This window comes from Pseudorasbora parva, chromosome 1 (assembly GCF_024679245.1).
Source record: "Pseudorasbora parva isolate DD20220531a chromosome 1, ASM2467924v1, whole genome shotgun sequence".
Lineage (NCBI taxonomy): Eukaryota > Metazoa > Chordata > Actinopteri > Cypriniformes > Gobionidae > Pseudorasbora > Pseudorasbora parva.
Window position 1 is genome coordinate 36,364,669 of NC_090172.1, and position 27,416 is coordinate 36,392,084.

The following is a 27,416-nucleotide window of genomic DNA, read 5'->3' on the forward strand; positions in this document are numbered from 1 at the left end:
GGTCTGTAGAAGAACATCTCTGAAGACAGAAAATAGAGTCTTGGGGACAAAATGATTTAGGCTTTCCAAGGGTAGAATTGTAGTTATATAAATTAGTTACACTCAAAAAAATGACTCTTTGAATGAACATAAAAAAATCATGGAAAGTATTTCCACATAATTAACTTGCTTTATTTCAGCATTATGCAATTCTGTTATTCCAATTTAATGTACTTATGTTGGGTCAACTTAATTTATTAAGGTTGATTCAACTTATTTACTATGGTTGGGCACAGCTTAATTTAATAGTGTCAGCTCAACCACACAAATTTGTTGTAATCTTGTTGTATTAACTTAATTTTTTTTAGTAGTTTTGACTAAATTATTTTATGTCAATCCATTTAGATAAAGTAGTATAGAGAGGGATAGAACTGATGCCCATATGTATTCTATGGGAGCTGCGTCACATGAATTAGTTATCTTTATTTCTATAAAAACTATTAGTCAACAACACTTCATCAATTGCTAATTGTAACATGCAAGTATATAATCAAGTAATGCATCTCTCATCAATGGCAGTAACACAGTTTCAGAACAGCATAGCTTAACCACAAGATCTACACGTCACGATAATGGTAACCTCAAAAAAAAAAAATGAACACAACATAACTTTTAAATGTCAAATATAACTGTCAAATATAACATGAAAACATTAACAGGTCTTTCCCTTCACTAAAAAACACATTAAACAGCACTTCATTTCAACATTTACTCTCCTGAGACATCCCTATGCAAAGCATGCTGGGAAATAGAAATACACTGCCCAGTTCAGTCAGCGCAACCAACCCGATCACACATAAATGCGTATAAATATTACGAGTGTGCAATGTCGTGGAATGTATACGCCAAAACTCATTTTGGCGTGCATATGATATGCAGTTTTTCGTGTGCATATGATACGCACTTTATGGCCTATATATGACACGCGCTTAGGTTTAGGGTGGTGGGGGCGTATATATGACATGCGCTTGGGTAGGTTTAGGGTGGTGGGGTGGGAGGTTCGTATGTATAATACGCCATAAAATGTGTATCATATGCACGCGAAAAACAGCGTGCCATAGACACGCCAAAATGAGTTTTGGCGTATACATTCCACGACATTGCACGCTCGTACTATTTATACGCATTTTTGTGAGAATACCCTGGCGCAACATAAATGATTCATGTAGTCTCAACACAAATGGTTTAGGTTAACTTAACATTTAACAAATTTTATTTCCTTTAACCTAATAAAACCAAGTAAAATGACACTTAAGTAAAAAACTAAAGATTTGTGTTGTTTCAGCTTATTTTATTTAAATAAACTCAGCAAACAGCTAGAATCATTTTTTTGATCGTATATAAATAAAATAAATTGGTTTATAAATAAATGAATCCATGCATATAACAATATAGTCTCATAAACTGTCAAGAAAGTTATTCAAATTTTAGGAGGAAAATGTACTACCTCTTCTTGTGGGTTTGTAAAAAATCAACCCTACAAAAATGATTCACGACGTTACGGCACAAATAAAAATGAAAAAAAGAATTACTCATTTAAGTGTTTGTACAAATACTTGGTTTTAAACCATATGGTATATTAGCAGTGGATTCATGAAGGCTGGGTTATTGCAAAGAAAAGGAAGTTACAGCTCTCGGAAGAGTATATAACTGTCAGCTCTGTTTGACCCAGGACAGTTCCTCAGAAAGCTCTCACCATGTACCTGTTGGTGGTAATCTCTTTACTACTAAGCTCTGTTCCTGCTCAGAGTCGTTCAATTCAGGTGAGAAGACAACATGTCAACAATATCTGAATAGTTAAATGATTTTCCCAATGGGAGCAACTTTTCATTTTTAACCACTGGTTTCATTTTTAACCACTGGCACTAATATTCATTTGTTTCAAATTCTTAAAGGATTTAATTGAAAAGATCCGTGGTAAGACTGGTAAGATGCATAAAAAGAAAAAAAAAAACGAACCTGTAATTTTGTAGTATTTTATTAATAATTTACTAATCTAATTCATGTCTCAGGTAAAATCACTGAGAAAGATGATATACCAGTGTCAACTTTAATTGAAACCAACCAACATGCAGGTATGAGTTTATAGGCTATATAGTTTGATGCACATCTTTTGTGTAGCAGTTCATGGCAAATTCCTCAGCTTTCTTCATCTACTACCAGTATCAACATAATGAACTATTGTATTGTGTATTATTCTATACCACGCAGAACTGGAACTGAAAAAGCCGTTGATCATGTTTGACGACATCGCTGTACCAAACCTGCTACAGAATGCAGATCCATGCGTCGCTCGTGGGTGCAAATGGCCTTCGAGCAGTGATGGGAACGTCTATGTGCCCTACGTGATCGAAAACCATTACTGTAAGTGGCAATGTTAGCTAAATTTGATATCATCTCATCAGATTCACATATTCTGTTCAACAGTCTATCCCTTCCACAGCTCAACAAGAAATAGAAGTGATCAAAAAAGGTATGCGTTCCTTTTCGGAAGTTTCCTGCATCCGATTCGTACCTCATCAAGGGGAGAGGAACTATCTTCGCATACTGTCTCATTCTGGGTAAATCTCTGGATTCAGGGCTCCTAGTAAATATGATTTCCAATCACATAAATATACCATCTGATGTATTATGTCCCACAGATGCTATTCATATTTGGGGCGCCAACTTAATGCACAGGTGGTTTCTCTCCAGCGTGTTGGGTGTATCTATCATAATATTGTTCAGCACGAACTCCTTCATGCTCTCGGGTTCCACCATGAACAGAACCGCAGTGACCGTGACAAATACATCCGAATCCTTTATCAGAACATCATTCCTGGTATTTCTGTTATTCAATTATTTTGAGAAACTGGTTATATTGGAAAGTAGGCTGCGTTCTGCTGGCAAATTTTTCAGAGCAGAGTTTTAAAAATGAGAATTCACTACAGAGATTTCTGAAACATGAGTAAAATTGAAATAGTACAGCTTTTTATTTATAAAGCACTTTTAAAAAATGTTTTATCTTTTAAAAAATGTTTATGATGTGTTTTAACATACAACAGAAACCATGTAAATATGTAGGCTATTTATAATATGTATATTGTATAAATAATAGTACTGTACATAGAATGAAAAGTGTTTAACAAGATTGCAAGAGATTAAGATAATAAAATATGATCAAATAGAACAATGAATAAGCAAACAAAATGCATAAAACAGAATAGTACATTTAGTACAATTATTACATATATATTTCAAGTCAAGATTAAACTTCACAGTGTTTTTTTTACCAGGTTTACATTTAAAGTCATTAATACTTTCCTGTGCACTGTGACAGAACAAGAGCACAATTTTAAAAAAACAAACACCAACAATCTGGGTACCCCCTATGACTACAACTCTGTGATGCACTATAGAAGGTAAGTGTTCTTGTGAGTTCAGTGATTTTTATTTTATTTTATTTTTTATTTGTATTTTTTTAGTAACTCTAAAAACATAGTAAGCAGTTTTTATTGTTGTTTCTTCATGTGTGTCGTTTTAGGTATGCTTTCTCCAGGAATAATGAGCCAACCATGATTCCCATTCCTAATCCCAACGCTGTGATTGGTGGAGCTCAACAAATGAGCCAAAATGACATCAATCGCATTAATAATCTCTACTGCAGTGAGTTCAGCCTTTCCGTCATTTGAAAAAAAAACTTGATTAAAATGTAGGATTCTGTGCTGAAAACTCCACCTTAGACTACAAAGCTATGCATGTATAGTAGGGTTTATAATTATGTCTCTTATCACAACAAAATCATGTCTTTCATTTCATATTTTATGCTTCTTTTTTTCCTCAAGGAAAGTAAAGTGCTGCTGGACTGTATGAAGAGCGTGTTGGATGAAGAAGTTCATCCACGTTTTTCCTTGCATTCTTTTTTAAGCTTTCCTTTTTGCACATCACAGTGTCAAATGATTTTACCTATTCCATGTACATCATAAAATCAGATAAGATAAGAATAATGAAATATACTTATCTAATGCATGTGACAAATCAACAAAAGAAAGCAAATAATGTAAACTTAAAATGTTCTTCAAAACAAGATATTGCTAAAAATAAATAAATAATAATAATAATACAACCCTGACTGATGGCTTCTGTGACTGTTTTAATGCTGTACAAACCATATATTCTGTCCGCCTAAACTGCCCCTGCCCCTAAACCTACCCATCACACAAAACTTCCTGCATTTTTACATTTTCAAAATAACTCATTCTGTATGATTTATAAGCTTCTGTACCCATTGGGACCTTAATTTAAAAAAAATTGTCTTTTGTATTTTTTGGCAATCCTTTTTTGTAGTAAAGTTGGTGAGCAATCAACAGTGTTATTGTCATGATATTAATATAAAAATAATAATTTATGAATGATGATGTGCCTGAAGACTGAAACAAAGGCTGCTGAAAAATCCACTTTGCATCACAGGAATAAATTATATTATTATTTTAAAACATTTTTATGTTTTATGTTTTAACCAGATGAACTCATCCTAAATGTAACAACAACAATGGCCTTTCCTCTCAGCATTGCATTCATTTGACTGGTTTGAAGTATTTCTTAGTGCATTTTGAGATAAATATAGGTTTAGAAAATGACAGAAAAATGTTCAGAAATGAAACTGTTAGTTATGCTTTTGGAAAAAGGTGTGACCACCTCACTCTAGCTTCATTTGTAAAGTAAAACCTTTGTATGCCTCGCTCAAACATATGTCCCCCTTTGATGTAAAAAGTAAAAGGTGCATATTGGGAGAAGGCACAGGAATCATTTGAGTGGAACGATGGCTAACAGGCAAGGTCATATTTGCTACAAAGCTGCTTTAAACGATCAGTATTGTAAAAGTGCTATATAAATAAAGGTGACTTGACATGATTATTAGGGCCCCAGCCCTGAAAGGGCGCAGAGCCCTATTGTTCTTCTAAGGATTATTATTATTATTTCGCCTTTTGGGCATTTTTGGGGCCCTTCCCATGCTCGAAAACACTTGAAACTTTGCACACGCATCGGAATGCGCGGTCATCAGGGCCGGGCAGAGGCCTTTTACCCAGGCGTGGCAGTGGGGCTCAACAGCGCCCCCTTAAAAACATGGGTCTATATATTAAACACACTTGCACGTACATGTATGAAACTCGGTACACTTATAGATCTCATCGGGCCAAACAACTTCCGCACTCATAGTCATAAGCTTCGCCCAACAGGAAGTAAGCTAGTATGGGTTGTTCGGAAAACGCATGCTCTGCAATTTAACATACAGTATTGTTCAAAATAATAGCAGTACAATGTGACTAACCAAAATAATCAAGGTTTTTAGTATATTTTTTATTGCTACGTGGCAAACAAGTTACCAGTAGGTTCAGTAGATTGTCAGAAAACAAACAAGACCCAGCATTCATGATATGCACGCTCTTAAGGCTGTGCAATTGGGCAATTAGTTGAAAGGGGTGTGTTATAAAAAATAGCAGTGTCTACCTTTGACTGTACAAACTCAAAACTATTTTGTACAAACATTTTTTTTCTTCTGGGATTTAGCAATCCTGTGAATCACTAAACTAATATTTAGTTGTATGACCACAGTTTTTTAAAACTGCTTGACATCTGTGTGGCATGGAGTCAACCAACTTGTGGCACCTCTCAGCTGTTATTCCACTCCATGATTCTTTAACAACATTCCACAATTCATTCACATTTCTTGGTTTTGCTTCAGAAACAGCATTTTTTTTATATCACCCCACAAGTTCTCAATTGGATTAAGGTCTGGAGATTGGGCTGGCCACTCCATAACATTAATTTTGTTGGTTTGGAACCAAGACTTTGCCCGTTTACTAGTGTGTTTTGGGTCATTGTCTTGTTGAAACAACCATTTCAAGGGCATGTCCTCTTCAGCATAGGGCAACATGACCTCTTCAAGTATTTTAACATATGCAAACTGATCCATGATCCCTGGTATGCGATAAATAGGCCCAACACCATAGTAGGAGAAACATGCCCATATCATGATGCTTGCACCTCCATGCTTCACTGTCTTCACTGTGTACTGTGGCTTGAATTCAGAGTTTGGGGGTCGTCTCACAAACTGCCTGTGGCCCTTGGACCCAAAAAGAACAATTTTACTCTCATCAGTCCACAAAATGTTCCTCCATTTCTCTTTAGGCCAGTTGATGTGTTCTTTGGCAAATTGTAACCTCTTCTGCACATGCCTTTTTTTTAACAGAGGGACTTTGCGGGGGATTCTTGAAAATAGATTAGCTTCACACAGACGTCTTCTAACTGTCACAGTACTTACAGGTAACTCCAGACTGTCTTTGATCATCCTGGAGGTGATCATTGGCTGAGCCTTTGCCATTCTGGTTATTCTTCTATCCATTCTGATGGTTGTCTTCCGTTTTCTTCCACGTCTCTCTGGTTTTGCTCTCCATTTTAAGGCATTGGAGATCATTTTAGCTGAACAGCCTATCATTTTTTGCACCTCTTTATAGGTTTTCCCCTCTCTAATCAACTTTTTAATCAAAGTACGCTGTTCTTCTGAACAATGTCTTGAACGACCCATTTTCCTCAGCTTTCAAAAGCATGTTCAACAAGTGTTGGCTTCATCCTTAAATAGGGGCCACCTGATTCACACCTGTTTCTTCACAAAATTGATGACCTCAGTGATTGAATGCCACACTGCTATTTTTTTGAACACACCCCTTTCAACTAATTCAACTTGCCGAATTGCACAGCCTTAAGAGCGTGCATATCATGAATGCTGGGTCTCATTTGTTTTCTGACAATCTACTGAACCTACTGGTAACTTGTTTGCCACGTAGCAATAAAAAAATATACGAAAAACCTTGATTATTCTGGTTAGTCACATTGTACTGCTATTATTTTGAACAATACTGTACTCCATACGCAGGGGCGTGGGACTGGGGGGATAAAGGGTACTGAGTAACCAGGGCCCAAGGCAGGGAAGTCCGTTTTCTATACATACACATACATGGTACGGGGGCCCAGCAAGATGGTTTGTACCCAGGGCCCAAAATTTGGTGCTACGCCCCTGTCCATACGATTCACCTGATCAGCATCAAACTCGGTCAGCCTAAAGTCAAGACACTGAGGATGCTAAATTGCAAGCGACTTTTTGATATCTCAAACGAATGAATTTATGGTGAGAAAAGGGAAACAGGAAGTGTGTTATAACTTTTGCATACATTAATTCATTTTGATGAAACTTCAGCTGTGCGTTCGTTGTAAGAGGCTGATCACATTCATTCAATCTCCTCCAAACTCGGACAACATGAAGTAAATATACAGAAGATTCTAAAATGCGAACGGTTATTGGATATCTCAAATGGTGTTTCCTTAGCAAAAGACTAAAAAAGACAAAAAAGGGCCCGTCATCGCTGCTCGCAGCTTTAATTTATACATTGTGTTTTTTCAGACATGCAATTACCCACAAAAAACATTTCCATGCAACATTCTCTAACCTCTCTAACTCTCTAATCAATATTACATTTATCCATGCAGACATTACAGACTTACAGGGGAAACATTTCTGATCAGTTCATATGTTTCATTCAAACCCATGATTTTGTTTACTTCAGTTTCAGGAAAGCTTTAAAAACAAATATCTACGCAAGGAATGTTAAATTGATTGCCTTCTGAATAAATGTTATGATTTTCTTCTGAATATGTAACAAATTAAATACATTAGGTCTGTTTATATTAATTTGTATAGACTAAATCATCTTAGATTATTAGGCATTGGAGGCATTATTATAATGATTGTCACAGAACCCTCAACACAACAGCAGCACTACAATGTTAACTGTAACAGAATAAAATTATTAACAAACAAATGTTAATGTAATATTGACAACTAATCTTTACAACAATAAACAACAATATTTTGAAAACATAAAGCTGACATTGGTGGGGTGGTCCTTTTTCAAATGGTATACATTTTTTTACCTTATCTACCTTAACACATATTAGTATCTTAAATAATAATAACACATTTTATTTGTATTGCACTTTACATTTGGTCAAACAAATCTCAAAGTGCTACAGTTAAGCTCATTTAAAAATGGCAAAATACTAATAGATTTAATATATAAAAGACATAAACTCTCCCAAAAAGAAATGTTTTAAGTCGTTTTTTAAAAGTCTCAAAAGCTTGAGGTGCCCTCAGATGGTCAGGTAGGGCATTCCAAGTCCGGCAGAACAGAAATGATGTCTTTGAACAATGAACAGAACAATGACTTTGTACATTGTACACACATCGTAGTTACACATCTCTATATGCAGTGGTTGTAAATGTAGCAATTTATGCAATTGGATTCACTGGATAACTGAACTAGAACATCTAAACTAAAAGATGAATGATTACATTCAAGAATGAAAATTTATCAGAAACTTAACCACAAGTAAGGATGACTGGATACTTAGTGAAGTAAAGACCCTTACTGTTTCTGGTTTGTCTGCATGTGATGGCACCATGCTGTGACAGGGAATTTCACACCTGTTCTTCAGTGAAGATTGAAGGTTACACAAGACTGAACTCCCTGAGTAAGGAGAAGAGAAAAAAACACTTGCATGTTTATCATGTTTTCTAAACGTTTCAAAGATAATGTTTCTTTTCATACCAGCATGTACTGTTTTGAGCATTCCCCACCTCTGAACATGTGACTGGAAATATGAATTCAGCACTCATAAATTGCTGCAGTCAAAATTTTGGGGAATTTTCAAATGCTTTTGGGCTATTATTATATTTGCGTACAATATGACTCAGATAACTACATATATAACTATAACGATAACTAGCTATGTTATTGTCCACACTAACACAAAACAACATTCAGTTTATTATAATTGCATGCTAAATTTCTATCATCTGCCGCTCAAGCTCGAGGTTACACAGTAACTCATAAGTTCTTATGCAGTTGTTTATGACACATGCTCCAATGAAGGGAATTTCACACCTGTTCTTTTTCATTCAAGGTTAAACAAATCGTAACTCTTTTGCCCGTATATTTGTAAAGATCATTTTGATATGGACTCGAACCAGGGTATATAAATGTGTTGCTATGAATCTTGAGGGACTGAGGTGAGAATAGCGGTATGTTTAAGCTGTCTGTTTAAACATATTCTCATTTATGAAGTTGCTATTGATTGAGCAGAATAGGAAATGAGGAAGGCAACATATATTTATTGAAAACTTAAATTGGTTTTGTAACAGTTGATAAGGTTATGGTGTCCATCTGAGATTTTTATTTCATTTAAAAAATGATACTTATCATGGCTTTGTATTCTATAATTTGAGATTTCTGATTTCACATGACAAATTGTGCACTTATCTGTGAATTCTGTCTCACCAAACTGCTGTGCCCTTGTTCTTTCTGTAGGTCTTTTATCCCTGTTATTATAGGTTTTTGGCTGCCATGTTTGTGACCAAGGTTACTTTTGGCCTGATGGCCCTGCTGCTGGTCTTCTCAGCTGAGGGGAAGGTAAAATACATATTTATACATGCACACACATATATAGTACTCTGCAAATGATTCATGAAATTTCTTCATATAACTCATGTAAAATTAAAGAATGTAATATGATTTGACTTCACTTAATTATTTATTTTCCATGTCCGTGTTGTGTGTGGTGTTCACGTTTAGCCTGGTAAGTCAAACACTCTAGCAGCTCTGCAAATATATATGAAATTATAAAAAACTTTGAGATGAAACCTTAAATAATTTAAGCAAAGGCACAATTTCTACATGATGAATTGACTGAAGTAATGGTGAATGTATTGATGTGTTTTAGTTGAGGACAAGTCTGCAAAGCTGTCTGTGTCTGAGCTGCTGCACAGAGCCAACAGAGGCATTGGTACGTAGCCTCAACATCAATATTGCAATTGTCCTTCATTAAAAAGTCCCAAATGAACTGTTTATGTGTTAGTTCCTGAACCTGATGAGCCCAAGTTAATGGATGACATTGCCGTGAATGAAAAAAATGCTGATCCCTGCACCTCCTACGGCTGCCTCTGGCCCAAATACAGCGACGGCAAGATTTATGTACCTTACGTCATCGCCAACCACTACTGTAAGTCACTAATATTTTCATTCATGTTTTTACTCTTTACATAAAGTAGGCTAAATTCCGTACTCTTGCTGGAGTACCTTGTGCATGATGCTGAGATTTACTGAAAGGATGTAACCTTGCGCATAGTAGCAAACTCTGATCTCTTTGCCCTTTCAGCCTCCCGTGAGCTGGAGATCATCCAACGTGGTCTGGATTCTTTCTCCTACAGCACTTGTATCCGCTTCTTCCCCCGCAGCAATGAGAGAGACTATATCAGCATTGAGTCACGCAGTGGGTACATAACACACTAAAACAGAAATCGGACAAAACAAAGTCTCATGACAAGGCAGAGAGAAGGCGAAGGCTATACAAAAGTCAAAATTAATTTCCTTCCAAATGTAATTTGTGATGAAAGTATATCAAGATGAAGACTATATCAGCATTGAGTCTCGCAGTGGGTACATAACACACTTAAACAGAAATCGGACAAAACGACAAAGTCTCAAGACAAGGCAGAGAGAAGGCGAAGGCTATACAAAAGTCAAAATTAATTTCCTTCCAAATGTAATTTGTGATGAAAGTATATCAAGATGAAGATAAAATCAGAGATGGGTCAAAAATGTACAACTTATGGATCTCTGTCTCACAGATGCTACTCATATGTTGGTCGTCAGGGTTACGCCCAGACGGTGTCTCTGGCCCGTAATGGCTGCCTTTACCACAGCACTGTGCAGCACGAGCTGCTCCACGCTCTTGGCTTCAACCATGAACAGACCCGCAATGACCGTGACAATCACATCCAAGTCGTCTGGGAGAACATCATGGATGGTACTGTATTATAGTATTGTTAGGTCGTTTTATTTCATACAATAGATTTTTACGACCGTAAGTGAAAATTTGTTTGCTCATCAGACATGAAGTACAACTTCAACAAAATCAACACACTGAACCAGGGAACTCCCTACGACTACAGCTCTGTGATGCAGTACGAGAGGTGAGAGGAGATGAGGCTTCTTTCTGTTTAAGGTGTACCAGATTTTAATCAAATTTATGTCACTTGCTCTATCAGATATGCTTTCTCCAAGAATGGCCTTCCCACCATGATTCCCATTCCTAACAATAATGCTGCGCTGGGCACATCTACTGAGATGAGCCAAAATGACATCATCAGAATCAACAGGCTCTACCAGTGCTGTGAGTCTCTCCTTCTTATTCTGGAATTCATAGCATTACATCTGGTGGAAGGTTGTTGGATTGGGAAGATCTTCAAAACATGGCAAAAAAGTCATTTAATTCACATTAAAATGTTAATTGTGTACAAATTTAAATGTAAAGCTTAATTAAATTAAATGTGTAGTTACATTTTTAAAAAACATATATTTAACCTAGATGGTTTTATGATGGTTTATATTATTCTTGATGGTACTTGATGATTTTCTCCTTCATAGAAACAACAGAACATGTCTTCAGCACCCAGATATGCAGCCTAAACTACAACTCACTCAAGTATCATGGATGGTGTTGACTTATGTGCTTACTTGAATCACCAATAAATTTTCAAGAGAGCAATCATAACCAGTCTGTGTGATTTTTTACAGAGAAAAGGGATTATTCACACTTATTAAATAATTCTAAACCAGTGTGAATAATCCATGTTATGATATCTTTTAAATAGTTTGCTATTTTAAAAATGACAGTGTGAAGAAGACAGCAATTTATAGAAATAGTTATACACTGGCCTTCCATATTCCTACATTTAAAGTAGTGAATTAAATTATGAGGCTGTTGGGTCATATTTGGCTGAAAATGTCATTCTTGGGTCATGTCCATAAACACATGTATCATTGTCAACCAAAAAAATATTTAGGTTGTAAAACATTCTTTAAAGTTGTTGAGGTCTATTCTTTAAAATAATGTGAGAGCTCCAAGTGTACCAAGGTGGGGGGAAAATCCCCAAAAAGCACAGAAAGTATTTTAAAAAAGGGGTTATAGTCAGGTTTTTGTACAATGCGATAACTAACATTTTTAGGAAAAAGAAAATCTTCTCTGTGTCAGAATGACTCGAACACAAGAGAAGGCTCAAAAAACATCCATTATTTTTTTAATTACTGAAATAAATATAATATTTAATTAGAAAATTAATCCATCAGCTCTGATAGTTCATCGGATTTGTTTTTTGACGTGTTCCTATGAAGACAGAAATGAGGGAATTTCACACCTGTTCTTTTTCAAACAACATGTCAGCATGTTCACTACTGGCCATATCTATAGAAAGATTGCATTGATATGGTCTAGGTATATAAAAGCCTCTTATGGCCATAGTGTTGCACTGGCTTTGGAAATCTAAGGTAAGAGGACTGGTACGTTTCCCCTTTCTATTCAATGTCACATTTTTTGAGCATCTGATGAGAAATGGCACAAGTTTATAATGGTCAAATTTTATTATAATTAAGATAAAAAAATGTGTGGTGTCCCTTTTTTCAGATATTCACATAGCATCTTCCCTGTGGGTCTAAAGTATTACAGTTACAAATAATTCTTTAGAAGTTATGTTGAATATCAGTGTTATGCCAAAGTATTATATGAGACCTATAATGGACTGGCCATGCACCTGTACAGGGTGCTCCTCTGCCTTTCCCTAGTGACCCTAAAAAATGGATAGACATTAAAATATGTTGATAAATATTAGTAAAAGGACTTAACTTAATTCATTTGACGTATTCTGCTTTAACAGCTGTGCCCTGGTTCTTTCCACAGGTCTTTCGACGCAATGTTTGTAGCCAAGTTGAATTTTGGCCTGTTGGCCCTGCTCTTCGTTTCCTCTGTTAGAGCTGAGGAGATGGTAAGGCACACACACACACACGCACGCACTCACACACACACACACACACACACACACACACACACACACACACACATTCCAGTAGGTTGCAAAGATGCATGCAAAAAACATTGCATTATGCCTGCACTTCTCTGAATACCAATTGTTATAATGAAGAATGTAAAATTATGACTTATGTTTCTTTCCCATGTCCGTGTTGTGTGTGGTGTTTTGGCACAACTAACATTCAGCTTGGTAAGTAAAATACTCCAGAAGCTTTAACTGTGCAAATGAGTTTGCAAAAAGGAAATTGTAAAGTTTTAAGATTAAAGAATTCTTCAAATATTGACAGCTACAGTAGATGATCAATTGATCTAAGTATTGGTTCGTTATACATGTTGATGTGTCTTTATAATAGTTGAGGACAAGTCTGCTGAGCTGTCTGTGTCTGAGCTGCTGTACAGAGCCAACAGAGGCATTGGTACGTACTCACCACTTATAAACATCAATATTGCAATTGTCCTTCATTAAAAATTCCCAAATGAACTGTTTATGTGTTAGTTCCTGAACCTGATGAGCCCAAGTTATTGGATGACATTGCTGTGAATGAAAAAAATGCTGATCCCTGCACCTCCTACGGCTGCCTCTGGCCCAAATACAGCGACGGCAAGATTTATGTACCTTACGTCATCGCCAACCACTACTGTAAGTCACTAATATTTTCATTCATGTTTCCATTCAGAGCCCAAAGAGAATAAAGAATAAGACAGCCTACTCTTTACTGTTGCTAAATGTTAGGGAAGAATCTAATGCTTGAGTCTTAAAATCAGTGCAAAAGCATGTAAATGTGAAGTAAGGCACAAATTTCAATAGTAACCTTTAACCTTTGCCCTTTCAGCCTCCCGAGAGCTGGAAATCATAAAGCGTGGTCTGGACTCTTTTGCTTCCGTCTCCTGTATCCGCTTCTTCCGCCGCAGCAATGAGAGAGACTATATCAGCATTGAGTCTCGCAGTGGGTATGTAATAGAATTCAAATCTGAATCATAAATACATCACAGACTAGACAATAGATTATAGATTGAATCTATAGATTATAGAATTAAATTTGAGGGTGATGGGGATGAAAATGATCTTTATCTAATATCAAAAGATGAATTCTATTAATTTGTCTCACAGATGCTACTCGTACGTTGGTCGACAGGGTAACACCCAGACTGTGTCTCTGGCCCGTAACGGCTGCCTTTACCACAGCACTGTGCAGCACGAGCTGCTCCACGCTCTTGGCTTCAACCATGAACAGACCCGCAATGACCGTGACAATCACATTCGAGTCGTCTGGGAGAACATCATTGATAGTACATGTTGAATAACAGAACCATTTTTGAAGAACACATGTTGATCATTTCAGTGCTTTAGTGCAGATCTAGACTAGCACATTTCTGAAATCACCTGTTTTTGTTTGATCATTAGACATGAAGTACAACTTCAACAAAATCAACACACTGAACCAGGGAACTCCCTACGACTACAGCTCTGTGATGCAGTACGAGAAGTGAGAGAGCTCATGAGGAGATGATGATGAGATGATAATGAGATTAGGTTTTCCTCTGTGTAAGGTGCACCAGATTGTAAACTGCATCTGTCGTCTTTTCTCTATCAGATATGCTTTCTCCAAGAATGGATACCCCACCATGGTTCCCATTCCTAACAGCAATGCTGAGCTGGGCAAGTCTACTCAGATGAGCCAGAATGACATCACCAGGCTCAATAAGCTCTACCAGTGCTGTGAGTGACATATTTCTCATATTCTATTCTCAAAAGAATAGACCCCTACTATTTAGTATTGGATGAATGATAGCCAGAGATTTAGAGCCATTGCATTGTCTAGCAAATCTGTGATTCAATTTTATACTTTTTTATGTTTACCACGAGAATAAGTAAGGGGAACTTTAAACTGACTCTTGGTGATCTACCCATCTTTTAGGAGCAGTGGAAGTGCATTCAGCACCCAGACAAGAAACAAAGGGAAAACAATTCACTGAAGAACCAAAGTTTCATGGATGTTGCTGACTTCTGAACTTGCATCATTCTACCATATGTATTAAGAAAAATGATATTCTAATATAAATCCAATAAAAAAGAATTTGAGAATTTAAGTCTCTGAAGAAATGAATCACTTACACTGAAAATGAAATACATTTCCTATTGCATACTTATTAGTAAGAAAATTCAAGCGTTCTTAATACTTCAACATGGTTATGAAGATTATTCTGATGGATCCTGACAAAAGGTCAGGGATTAGGATGTGGTATTTGCTTACATGGTTTTCAGCGTAGACAGTTCCAAGAAGCTATTCATTTTTTAAAAAAAAATTTGAATTGAGGCAGAATTGTATCATATAGATCTATTTTCAAAAAAGAGGCCCTTTCTTATTATTGCCAATTTTTTATATTCTTAGTTGCTATAATGAACCATTGGCATCCTTGGCATTAAATAATATTTTATAGCCCTAAATAAAGACATCAGTGAAACAGAAAACAAATGCTAAATCCCTTAAAATACATTTCACTTGATTACAAAATGATTACAGTAAAAGATGATTACAGTAAAAGATTGTACTACAGATACAATTTACAGTCTATGGCTAGCACCCTAATAAACCTGCTGAAGTTTGTCATTAACGTTAATCATAGAACAAAAGAAAATCACTCACTGATCTTTAATGAATAACTTTTACTTTAATAAGGATTAATCTATATTTTATTAATAAAAAGTAAACTATGCGGTTTTTAACACATTAATTGAATACATTTTAATACATTCAATATCAGTTTCTACCTAAACTTTGTTAATTTGTATATTTGTTCTTTTGCTAGTTTATTTGTTCTTATTTTATTAGTTACTGACTGAATTTATTACTTCCTTCATTCCTGTTCATGAGTCGATCCTCCCAGACCTTTCAGAAGTCATCTTGATCAGATATATTCTACGCCATTAGTTTAGCTATCAAACATCAAAGAAAATGATGGGTACCGTAAATGGATTAAATCGATTTAGTAAACTTTATCTCATGATTAGGTTTTGTTGTCCCTTTTGATGCAGTCACGTGATGTTCATATCTTTTCAAATATTTTCTCTTGTCATTTAAATGAAAAGAGATAACATGAAAGTGACTATTTACACATCACCTTTCACACAAGTCCATCTAATATTGGGTGTTTAGGCTGCCCATTTGTTTTAACAGCAGTCTCTGTAGAGTAGAACACTAACGCTTTAATGTTCAACATCTGCTCACTTGCAACAGTTTGCTCCATCCATGGTGAAAGCAATAGGGTTCATTCACTAATAATTGAGTGTATTATTTCATATTTGCTACCTTATGTGTTATTGTAAAATCCTAATAGTTTCCCAGTCGAAAGTCATATATTTACCACTGGGAAGTTTGGGGATGATTTTGATACAAGTTCCTGAGATGGTGTTTGTGAAGAATGATTGCTGTGGCTGGTAGGTTAAACTTTATTGTTTTTTTTCCCCACAACTGCTGCATCAACTTGTCTTGTTGTAGTTCACACTTTTTAGAATTAAACATATGCGTATTTGGCATGCTGTACGAGGGGAGGGCTCCGAGCTCAGAATTTTGGCCGAATCCCAGTATACTCCCCTTTTGGCTATCTCTGGTTAGGATACGTGGTTTGAGGTGTATGGAGAAAGGTGGTGGGATGGAGAAAACTGTCGAGGAACATAGGCAAACCGGCTATACAGTATAAGCCTCATATCTTACTGATTGGTTAGGAAATTTGAACGTGTTGCTCCTGAATTTGCTAATAAAACTTGATATATGACTAATCATCTAAAGCATATTGTATTATTGTATATTACACAGCAAATATTTGACCTAAATTAATTTTGGCTTTAATAAGATTTTCTCAATAGGCAAGAATAAACTTGTGTCATCCAGGGTTTCTGTTTTTTTAACAACAAAGCACTTGAATGCGACAAGGTCGTAATAATTTAATTTACCAATGTGAATGCAGCATTAATCTTGTGAATTTGGACTACATTAGTGGTGTTTACACAACACCATTTTCACTTAAAAACCAGAAAACTTTATGGTTGTTAATTAACATGACAAAGGTGTTTTGGGGGCCTGAAAACAAGATTTCAAAGTACAAGGTTTTTACTGTCTCTGTGTAAACAACAAAAATGTGACTTTGGGAAGTTAGTGGGATGCGTGTTTTGTGCTCAGTCAATGTGTTCATTTCGTTGCCTGTATCTGCTTCAACACCATTTAACGAGACAATGTCAACTTTGTCTCCCACAGCTTTGCATAGAATGAGCCACTTTTGGTTTCTGTCATGCCAAACCCACAGTGACACCAGTGTGTCACCTGGAAGTGTAGGTAAGTTACATTGTCATATCTTACTACAAACTACTCAACTTGTTTCTTCTGATATATAGGGGTTTTGTACAATAGTATATCTTACTAGTGAAGCATTATCCTAAAGCATTTTTGTTTTTGTTTTTATAAATCACCAACTTTACTGTAAATTGAACAGATTTGGTGTGATGTGAAACATCTTTTTGAGATATCAAAAAGATATCAGGATTTGCTCTTTTCTATCAGAGAGCGTTTGACATTTCTTCACCATTATTACATCCATTTTTTCTTGCTTTTTATAAAATGACATTGATGGCTGCTTGATGACACCCTGTGGATTGGTTTGCCATTTTCCAAGAGAAATCCTCTTAGTTTGATCTGACAGCATTTTCATCCCGTCAATAGAAAACCAATACACTCAGATTGAAAATAATGAGTGATCTTGTCACTACTTACATTTGGAAAAAAAAATACTATCAAAAAATGGAGAAAAATAATCCACTGTAGTATTTTGACATATTTCAACTCACACTATCTGACATGGGGTTGTGTTTAGACGGTGTTTCATCAGAAGAGCGCATACAGAGTAGCATGAGACTTTAGAGTAGAAATTGGCTTTGTTCTGAAGAAATTGCAGAATTTCCCTGACCGGCCCTGACCAATTTGCTGCCCTAGGCAAGATTTTACTTGGTGCCCCTTGTATCAAGGGGCGCCTATGCCACGGGCCGGCCCTGCACTCACAAGACCCATAAAAGGCTCTAAAAACGTTGTTACAAAGTCCATCTCACTTACAGTCAGCTGTACAATAATTTTACGAAGTGACGAGAATATTTTTTGTGCGCAAAAAAATCAAAACAATGACAAGTTATTGTCTTACGTGTATGTCTTGGACGTGAACTCACGCGATAGCGGCACTCCTCCTCGCTTCTGGGTCATCATGTATCCGAACGGTGGATCTGCGTCATATCTTCATTTGAGTTCCGAAGATGAACAAAGGTCTTACGGGTGTCCAACGACATGAGGGTGAGTAATTAATTAAATATTTTTAATTTTTGGGTGAACTAAACCTGTAAAGGGTTACTTCAGCGATTAGCATATGGCTTTGTATCAGTAGAAAACCTGGAGTATATTCGAATGATTGTGCTTCCCCCCCCCCCCCCAACCCCCATATCCCCCTGAGACAAGAGATTTATGCATTTTATTTCTGGAAAAATTCCTCCCATGACGCAAATATGGTCAATTTGCGCCATGGGAAGAATTGTTGGCCAGAGGCTAAAGACTACAGCCAGCAGAGAGAGCCATTTCCACGTTTTCAGCGCGTGGGGGATGGGAGATCACATAGCACTCAGCTCTGGCAGCTGCAGCCTCAGGCATTCAAGGAAAGGTACGGCCAGCAGAGCAAAGTAAGTCTTTCAACTTTTCAAACTAATTCCTATGAAAGTTAAGCTTTTAAAGGCATGAACTAAAAACACGACTGTCATGCGCTGTGACTCTATGCCGCCGACGCGTTTACCTCAGCTCTCATCACAAGCTCATCCATGACTGTCAATATATCTGACTCCTGCAGAGTTTTGGGCTGTGAGACTCCCTCAGCGGCTAAATCACATATTGAACAGACACGTTCAATTTTTAATTGTAGTGTCTGTTCTCTAACTGAACTGATTTTATGAAAATGAACGCGGTTGCGTTGGGAAAGTGAAAGTAATTCAGTAATCCAGTAGCGGTGGCTTTGGGAATGGCCTTGTAGGGCAGCGAAGCATTTTGGGAATTGTTGTCTTTCATCCCCATGAGACAAAAATACATTTTCTGTCTTTTCTCAGTCTAGAAAGCAACAAATTAAAAAATAATTTCACATTTCTACTACATTAATGACCCAGTTTAAATACAGATTAATCTTCCCAGTGCTGCAGGACTCCTTTAAGGGACACCATGGCCTAAATAAGGTGCCTGCATCACATTATACATAAATTATGTCTTCCAAAAGGATATTTTTTTTACTTATTTGAGCATAGTGATTGATTTTTGTTTTGTTTAAAATTTTCAGAAAAATTGAGCTTGGTCTGGTGATAGCCAGACAAGAAGAATAATGTTTCTTTGTGAGAATTGAACGGTGGTATTCATCTATAAGATGAGAATCCATGTGTTGTGCGAAAGGAAGGTACAGTTCCCTCTCCTGGCAGAGGGTGTGAAACAAACGCACGCGGGGGATGCAAGAAGTGGTATGTGGCAGACTGCTGGTCTCTTAGCAACAGCACACGTACAGGAGCGATGAGAGATGAATTCTCTCTTCAAAGTGATATATCTTACATTTACCGATCAGATGATATCATCTTTAAAAAGACATATAATGTTGGTAGTAAAAGAGGGATTTCCTTGTCTAAACTCACATGACTCACAAACAATGCTAAACAGCTGACCTAACCTAAGCCCAATATTATGAACAGCATCTGGGAAAAATTTTTTTAATCAAAGACAACAGATCCTCACCGTTTGAGTTATCCCTGCATATTGATGTTGTGAAAAGGGTAGTACACACAAAAATGTCATCTACTCACCTTCATGTCATTGCAAACCAGTATGACTTTCTTTCATCTGTGGAACATTAAAGAAGACATGCAGTTTCGGTTACCATTATGTTTCACAAAAGAAAGAAATTGGGTGGACTATTCCTTTAAGTTTTTAATGATTGTGCCAGTGAAAGGGACTTTGCTATGGCATTATGCACCGCTGAATTATTGTACTCATTTCATTTTATAATGTTGGAATAATTATTCTTCCTATTAATAAGTGTAGAGAGAAATTGAGAAGCAGGGTAATATAGTTTTGATTTAGTCAGTGCTTTGATTTGCAAATGTTTTAGAGTAATGAACCAAATTACTGACAAAAATAGGTCAGACAATGAAATGTGCACACACAAAATGTAATGACCTATTTACTCTTATCTACCAGAAAATAAATGAACACACACCACAGATTTTTATATACAAAGAGCACATTCACTACAGATTTAGAACAAATATCATAGAATATCATCCATGGATCTAAATGATCCTTTGCAGTGTCTTGTCAGTTGCTCCTAGACAGCAGTGTGTTCCAGTTCATCCAATACTGCCCCCCTTCCTCCCCCATCTGCTCCTCAGGAGGTGAGAATGGGTTTGAGAAGTCCCCCTGTGGACTGGATAAGCTACCTTCCTCTCTCTCTGATCTTTTGCGCTCGCTCACTCGCTCTTCCACTGTCTCTCACTTTGTGGCAGATGGTGGTTTATCAGTGAGAGCACAGATCAAGACTCAAACAAATGCTCATAACAATTGTGATTCCCCTAAGTCTCCTTCTCTATTTATTTCTGATTGGCTGGGAAGCCTCTGATGAGAATATATATATATTTTTTTGGATGACTTTATTTAGTATTCCCCATGAACACATCAATGAGATTTCCTGGCTTAGTGGGAGGTGTGTCTTTGCTCTGATCTAAAGCATCAGTAGTTGTGATTGTGAGATGTGAAGATACATACATCTGTGAACAATCCAAATCTTATTAAACAGAAAGAAAATAATCTGTGTGAGCGTTCAGGAATGTTAATGTGCAATCAATAATGTTCTCCATTACTGATTGCACTTAGAAAAATAAACACTACCAGATTACACTAAAATCATGGTCTTTTCATGACTTTTTAGGATTGTGCATTTACAAAATGAACTCATTCTGGTGCTCTATAAACAGGGGTTTTCAAACTAGAACACCCAAGGGACCTTGCTTTATTAAATGGCATATTGTTGGCAAGCGTTTTTTTTTTTATTTCTATTCTGCTTAGTTTGTTCACTATTCCTTCATTTAAGATGTGTACATACAAATAGCTGTAAATTATTAAAAATAAGTCAGTAGGAAAAAGAACATTCCCCCTGACATACAAGGAAAATTCTGTACAGCAGAAACCATCCGACAAGGCACAAACCACTCAATAAGACACCCTGGTAATAAACTGATGGGGTGAGAAAGAAAGGGGAAGATATAGAGATTGGGTGAGGTGAGAGTTTTTGTGACCAGTAGAATAAGCTTGAGGACATGCATATTTATTCTGCTTTTTTCTTGCTTGCTATCTTTGTCATTCCCTCTCTCTTTGAAGGAGTTATTATAAGGAGATTGAGAAAAAGGAGCAGTGTCAGAGAGAAGATGGTGGGGAACTAGAGCTCAGGAAATTTGTTCCATCTAATCCCCGTAAGAGATCTGCCAAGGAAAATTCCCTCTCTGTCACTCACTCCCTATACACAAACACAAATGCACAGACACATATTTTTTTTGTCACGGATTGCTGCCATGAGGCATGAGGTTTGGCACCTCTCGTTCCAGAGCAGCTTGTCATGGTCTGAGCGTGAAATTGAAGGGATGTATTACTGATTTCATGTTGCTCAGTTAACTTCCCCTGGCTGCCTTGCTCATGTGGTGCTGCTAGCAATGCTAATAAGTTAAACAACCGTTTGTGTTTGCCTCTTGATAAAACAGATTACAACTTGTTCCAGGAGTCACCTTGTGAACCAAAAGGGGGGTACAGCTCCTCATGACATTTTTGTTGTTGTAAATGATTTAGTCCAGTCACGTTATATGAATATCCAAACTTAATTTACAATAGGATATTATATACATACACACACATATAGGCTAATGCTAATGCATAATAATATAGTACTATTTAATTTGACAATTATATTTAATAATACATTTGTATTTTAATTTATTCGGGTTAGCCTATGATTCTCATAAACTGTGATGAAGACCCATTATTTTGCTATTTTTTAATCCTATTCTTAAAGGAATACTCCACCAAAAATGAAAAACAACATTTGAATAAAGATTTTTAGAAAAATAATCCATGTCTGTAGTCCATATAATGCAAGTGGATAGTAACTCAAAGGTTGACACTTCAAAAACCACACAAAACAATCAGGTGTAATCTATACGATCCCAATCTTCTCATGCTGACCCACATTATCCCACTGTCATCAAGCTATGTCCCACATTTACACACTTTTTTCCCCCTACACTTTCCCTGCCCCTAAATCTACCCGTCACAGGAAACATTCTGCAATTACATTTGGTCCCCATAATGTAATAAATAAGTAAACACACACACACACACACACACACACACACACACACACACACACACACACACACACACACACACACACACACACACACACACACACACACACACACACACACACACACACACACACACACACACACACACACACAGTGTTTCCATGTTTTATCATGTTTTTTATACTGTAGGCCTAACCGTATTTATCCCCCTACACTGCCCCTGCCCCTAAACCTTACCCATCACAGGAAACATTTTGAATTTTTATGTTCTCAAAAAAACTCCTTCTGTATGATTTATAAGATGTTTTCCTCATGGGGACCAAAAAATGTCCCCACGAGGACAAGGATTTCGGATATTGCCATCTTTGTGGGGACTGTAAGGCTGCCCAAATCGTCCCAATGGAGGCCAACGATCGGCGGATGAAGGTCGCTGCGCGTTCGTCTTTTCAGCGGGGAAAAGGGGATTTTATTCCAATTCCTCGTTAATCTGACTCCATTTAATCATAATTTAGAATTTAGGTTAGAATGCCACTTGGTTATTTGGTCATTCATTTTTAATAGTTTAAGTACACATTTAATTATTCCGTTTAACCCTTTGTTGAAATTATACCCAACCTGAATAATTCCAGAGCAAGTCAGAATCAATCAAATTGTAACAATTTATTTAACAGTCAGGTAAATGTATAAAGCCAATTACATAGTCAATTCAAAGGTAATCCATATATAACATCAAATACTCTGAAGTAAAGAATGAAATGTATACCTGACTTCTGAAAACTACATAATGCTGGCTATCTTGAGACATCCAACATTACGGGCTGACCGGTTTAAAGTGTCAAGCCCTGAGCTCTTTGCAACATTTCCTTAAATACCCAGAAACAAATGCAGAAACTCTTTCAAATGTAAACACTAGTTCACAATGGGAATTTGCATTGATCAAGACTTGTATTGATGCAAAGGCCAAATGGCTGAAAGCCACACCCACCAAACCAAGACAAGATATCTTTAAACTCTTAAAACATTGATTATCTTTTGGTTAACTTCTGTAGGGATGAGATCTTTGTACCAGTCGCACTGAGACATTTCAAATGACAGTTCAGATGTTAATTTCCTTTATTTTCTCAGAGAGTCTTTGTTCTTCATTCAGACATTTCGGCATATACTAGTTTTTTCAGTCTTACAGGACATTTTGTCCCAATAACGTATAGGGATTACCAGCACACACACACACACATTTTTTTCATTCGCAGCCCCTATTAAAGTTAGTATGAGTCACCACAGTCATTTAAAAATATACAAAATAACACAAAGTGAAAATAAAGTGGCATTTTGGTGTTCCATGAATGTCATGGTAGGGTTGCGAAGTGTTCAACATGGTAATTTACGTTACAGAAGACGATCGCCCTACAGCTGACAGCTAAGCTGCGGGTTTTTTTCTGAGGTGAGAGATGTTTCTTTTCGTAACAAGCATAGACTGTAAAAGAACAAGCTACGAAAATAATAAGAATAGAATGGCCTTGACGCGGACATATAGCCTGACCTGACAAAATCTGATCCCAGATTTCACGCTCTTATCGCATCTGAAAAACGTTTCCGCTGAGGGAACAAGCTACTTAGACGATAAGCAAATTCAAGCTACATTCATATTGTTTGAAATTCTATTCAAATCCTATAACGTTAAATTTGTTTCAGTCTGACCGCTCTGAGCAGATTTTGCGTGATTTAACCATGGATTCCCAGCTAACAATTTTTGGTTCCCAGAACGTTAGTTTTTGGTTCCCAGAACGTTCTCAGAACGTTAGTTTTTGGTTCCCAGAACATTATTTTTTATGGTTTGTTTTTGGTTTTCTAGGAAAGTTTTCTTAACGTTTCCAGAACGTTACTTTTTGGTTCCCAGAATGTTATTCTAACGTTCCCAGAACGTTATTCTAACGTTCCCAGAACGTTATATTAACATTTTTCTGACGTTATTCTAACGTTATGCTAACGTTATTCTAACGTTATTCTAACTTTTTTCTAACGTTCCCAAAACGTTATATTAACGTTTCTCTAACGTTCTTTTTTATGGTTTGTTTTTGGTTAGCCAGGAAGGTTTTCTTAACCCTTAACCTCAAAGGTTAAGGTCCCCTTAACCTCAATTCATTATTTTAGTTTTTTTTTTGTAAAATAAAACAGTAAATCTATATAAATAATCAGCCTACAATCCATGTTTTTGTTGATTCATTGTTTAATTGTTGATAGAACATTAAAATCATGAGCAAAGGTCCAAGAACATTATTATTAAACAAAACATTAACAAGAACATTAACAACAAACAAACACATTTTCATTTTACACTACTTTTAACAATAACTATTAGTTGTATATTGTGCACATTAAAAATATTTAATAGATTCAAAGAAATATATATTACAATAAATTTATTTTACCACTTTCAAACACTTTTAGCAAACGTTGATTTAAATTATGCATTTCTGCACTCGAAAGCCGCATCTTCACCACAGTCATCTGTAAATATAACAAAGAATAGTCATATTATAACTAAGAAATGTAAAAAATTATATTCTCGTTTATCTGCCTTAAAAAGCAAAAAAAAAAATCTCAATAAGAGATGAGAAAATCAATGAAAAAGGAAAGCACTTTATCAGGCTGCAATGTTTAGGTTAAGTAATAGCGATCAGTTATTGCCTTTAAAGTGAAATAACTGAACCTATAGGAGAGCCTGATAAAAATGCTGATTTAAAAAGAAATGTCAGGTACTCATAATAGTTACAATTATTATACACACTATTAAGGCAAGGCCAGTTTATTTATATAGCACATTTCATACACAATGGCAATTCAAAGTGCTTTAAATAGAAAGGAATTAAAATAGGGATAAAAAATGCATAAGAAAAAGAATACAATGTAAAGAGAATTAAAAATAATAGAATGATGATAACCAAAGAAAAGAACAGGTAAACTAAAACAGTTATAAAAAGAATTTTAAAAAAATGGTGCAATCAGTCGGACATACAGTGGCTCAGAGCTCATTCAGTAAATGCACAGCTGAACAGATGTGTTTTGAGTCTGGATTTGAATGTGGCTTCTGTTGGAGCACATCTGATCTGTTCAGGAAGCTGGTTCCAGCTGCTGCTGGCATAATAGCTTAAAGCAGACTCTCCTTGCTTTGAGTGAACTCTTGGTGTTTCTAACTGATTTGATCCTGCTGATCTGAGTGATCTGTTGGGTTTGTATTTAATCAGCATATCTGCAATGTATTTTGGTCCTAGCTCATTGAGAGATTTATAAACAAGTAATAGTACTTTAAAATCGATCCTAAATGTAACTTGAAGCCAGTGTAAAGACCTGAGGACTGGTGTGATATGGTCATATTTTCTGCTTCTGCTCACAATCCTGGCAGCAGCGTTCTGTATGAGCTGCAGCTGTCTAATTGTCTTTTTGGGAAGGCCGGTGAGAAGACCATTACAATAGTCCACCCTACTGGTGATGAAAGCATGAACGAGTTTCTCACTTACAAAATTATTACAAGTTATTACAAAATAAGTTATTTAATAAGTTATTTTATTATTTACAAAAATAAGTGAATGTTGCAAAAAGAAACAACGTAATTAAGCCTGTTTACGACACGTGCTAGTCTATCATTCACTAGAGTAAAAAAAATTGCTTGTCTTGATTATTTTTTATATTAAAATGAAAATTGTGTCTAAAATGAAAGGGACCTAATGTTAATTAATTATTTTTTGGAACTGTCATATTAAATCGGTGTCATTTTCAGTCGTGATGATACCGACCCTACCTAATAAGCAATATAAGTGTTTGCATTTAAACCCATTTTAATAATCCAGTATTAAAGCATTAATTCACTAAATGTTGATGCATTTATCTAAACGTAATCATTAAAATCATAAAGTAAATATATCTTCATATTATGTCTTGAAAGATAAATATATTAAAACAGATGGCTATAACTATCGGCATCTTTAGTTTATCTAAACCCAGATACTGGTGAGGTGTTTGATAGTAAAAATTCATACTTACAAAGCCAAAGACAGTGTATATATATATATATATATATATATATATATATATATATATATATATATATATATATATATATATATATATATATATATATATATATATATATATATTTATGGTTGTTAAAAAATAAAACCTAAAAAGAACGTTCCCCTAACGTTAGTATTTGGTTCCCAAAAAAATAACCAAATGGGAACCAAAAACTAACGTTAGGGGAACGTTCTGTGTTTGCTGGGTTGTAGGCTACTTAGCCAAACGTCAGACGTTGCTATAGAAAACATGCTGAAAATCGGTGTGGAAACAAGGGTGTGTGTTTTTGCAAAGTGCGGGACGAGCAGAAAATTATAATATAACGGAGGCCTATAACGGAGACATGTTTTGAAACGAAAACCAGCCTCCGTTTCTGCGGCTGCCTCATAAGATGCGATAGCCTAGTCCAGCATAGAGGCTACCCATTCTCGTGTTGTAAATACGGTAAGATAACATCTCTATTGCAAATCCCTTCATGTTGTGTTTTTTTTTTTTTTTTTTTGCCATAGAAACCAATGATGGAAAACAAAAGAAAGGTATGGACAAACAAATCTGATCTGAACAGTTGCGATGGACAGTCAATCATTTAAGATCAGCTTACAACTGGATTCACAAATAATTGGATTCGGACTAACATTGTGAGCGTATCCTCAGAGCTAAGCAGGGCATCAAAGACATCAGGCATTTAAGAAGTCTTGTTTGCTAATATAGATCGTTGCATGGATTTGAATAAGATATAGCCTACTGATTTAAACAGAACAAATGTGAATCATCACAATTTGCATTATTATCAGTGTAACTCACTGATCAAACTGGATCAGGGGTGAATGAACTCTGAATTCGACAGCTAGAATGATATCGCTGTATAAACACCTGTTGTAGCGAAATGGCTCAATTAAGAGCTCAGACCGGGCAGCCATGATGGCTGAGG

The 27,416-nt window shown here is 36.2% G+C and overlaps 3 protein-coding genes across 6 annotated transcripts; all 3 read left to right on the plus strand.

Annotated features, from left to right (window-relative positions):
• The first annotated feature begins 1,696 nt into the window (after window positions 1–1,696).
• Window positions 1,697–4,340, plus strand: npsn (nephrosin). 2 transcript variants are annotated; one of them, XM_067439588.1, is made up of 9 exons: window positions 1,697–1,802; window positions 1,935–1,965; window positions 2,052–2,114; window positions 2,251–2,403; window positions 2,483–2,600; window positions 2,682–2,860; window positions 3,359–3,440; window positions 3,563–3,684; window positions 3,864–4,339. In XM_067439588.1, the coding sequence occupies exons 1-9, from the start codon at window positions 1,737–1,739 to the stop codon at window positions 3,869–3,871; spliced, it is 822 nt and encodes a 273-aa protein (XP_067295689.1). In that variant the 5' UTR covers window positions 1,697–1,736; the 3' UTR covers window positions 3,872–4,339. The 2 variants fall into 2 exon arrangements, with proteins under 2 accessions (XP_067295689.1, XP_067295698.1); XM_067439597.1 differs by having other exon boundaries at window positions 1,719–1,802; window positions 1,935–1,956; window positions 3,864–4,340.
• Window positions 4,341–9,428: 5,088 nt separating this feature from the next.
• LOC137043608 (low choriolytic enzyme-like) lies at window positions 9,429–11,688 on the plus strand. Its single transcript, XM_067420310.1, has 8 exons — window positions 9,429–9,594; window positions 9,856–9,918; window positions 9,991–10,134; window positions 10,291–10,408; window positions 10,763–10,941; window positions 11,026–11,107; window positions 11,183–11,307; window positions 11,562–11,688. Coding segments are annotated over exons 1-8 (828 nt in total). The 5' UTR covers window positions 9,429–9,479; the 3' UTR covers window positions 11,564–11,688.
• A 640-nt stretch (window positions 11,689–12,328) lies between these two features.
• On the plus strand, window positions 12,329–15,085 carry LOC137071519 (low choriolytic enzyme-like). 3 transcript variants are annotated; one of them, XM_067439618.1, is made up of 8 exons: window positions 13,091–13,189; window positions 13,353–13,415; window positions 13,496–13,639; window positions 13,833–13,950; window positions 14,111–14,289; window positions 14,405–14,486; window positions 14,595–14,719; window positions 14,919–15,085. In XM_067439618.1, coding segments are annotated over exons 1-8 (780 nt in total). In that variant the 5' UTR covers window positions 13,091–13,122; the 3' UTR covers window positions 14,921–15,085. The 3 variants fall into 3 exon arrangements, with proteins under 3 accessions (XP_067295728.1, XP_067295719.1, XP_067295711.1); XM_067439627.1 differs by lacking the exons at window positions 13,091–13,189; window positions 14,919–15,085 and adding an exon at window positions 12,329–12,980 and having other exon boundaries at window positions 14,595–14,727; XM_067439610.1 differs by lacking the exon at window positions 14,919–15,085 and having other exon boundaries at window positions 14,595–14,727.
• The last annotated feature ends 12,331 nt before the right edge of the window (window positions 15,086–27,416 follow it).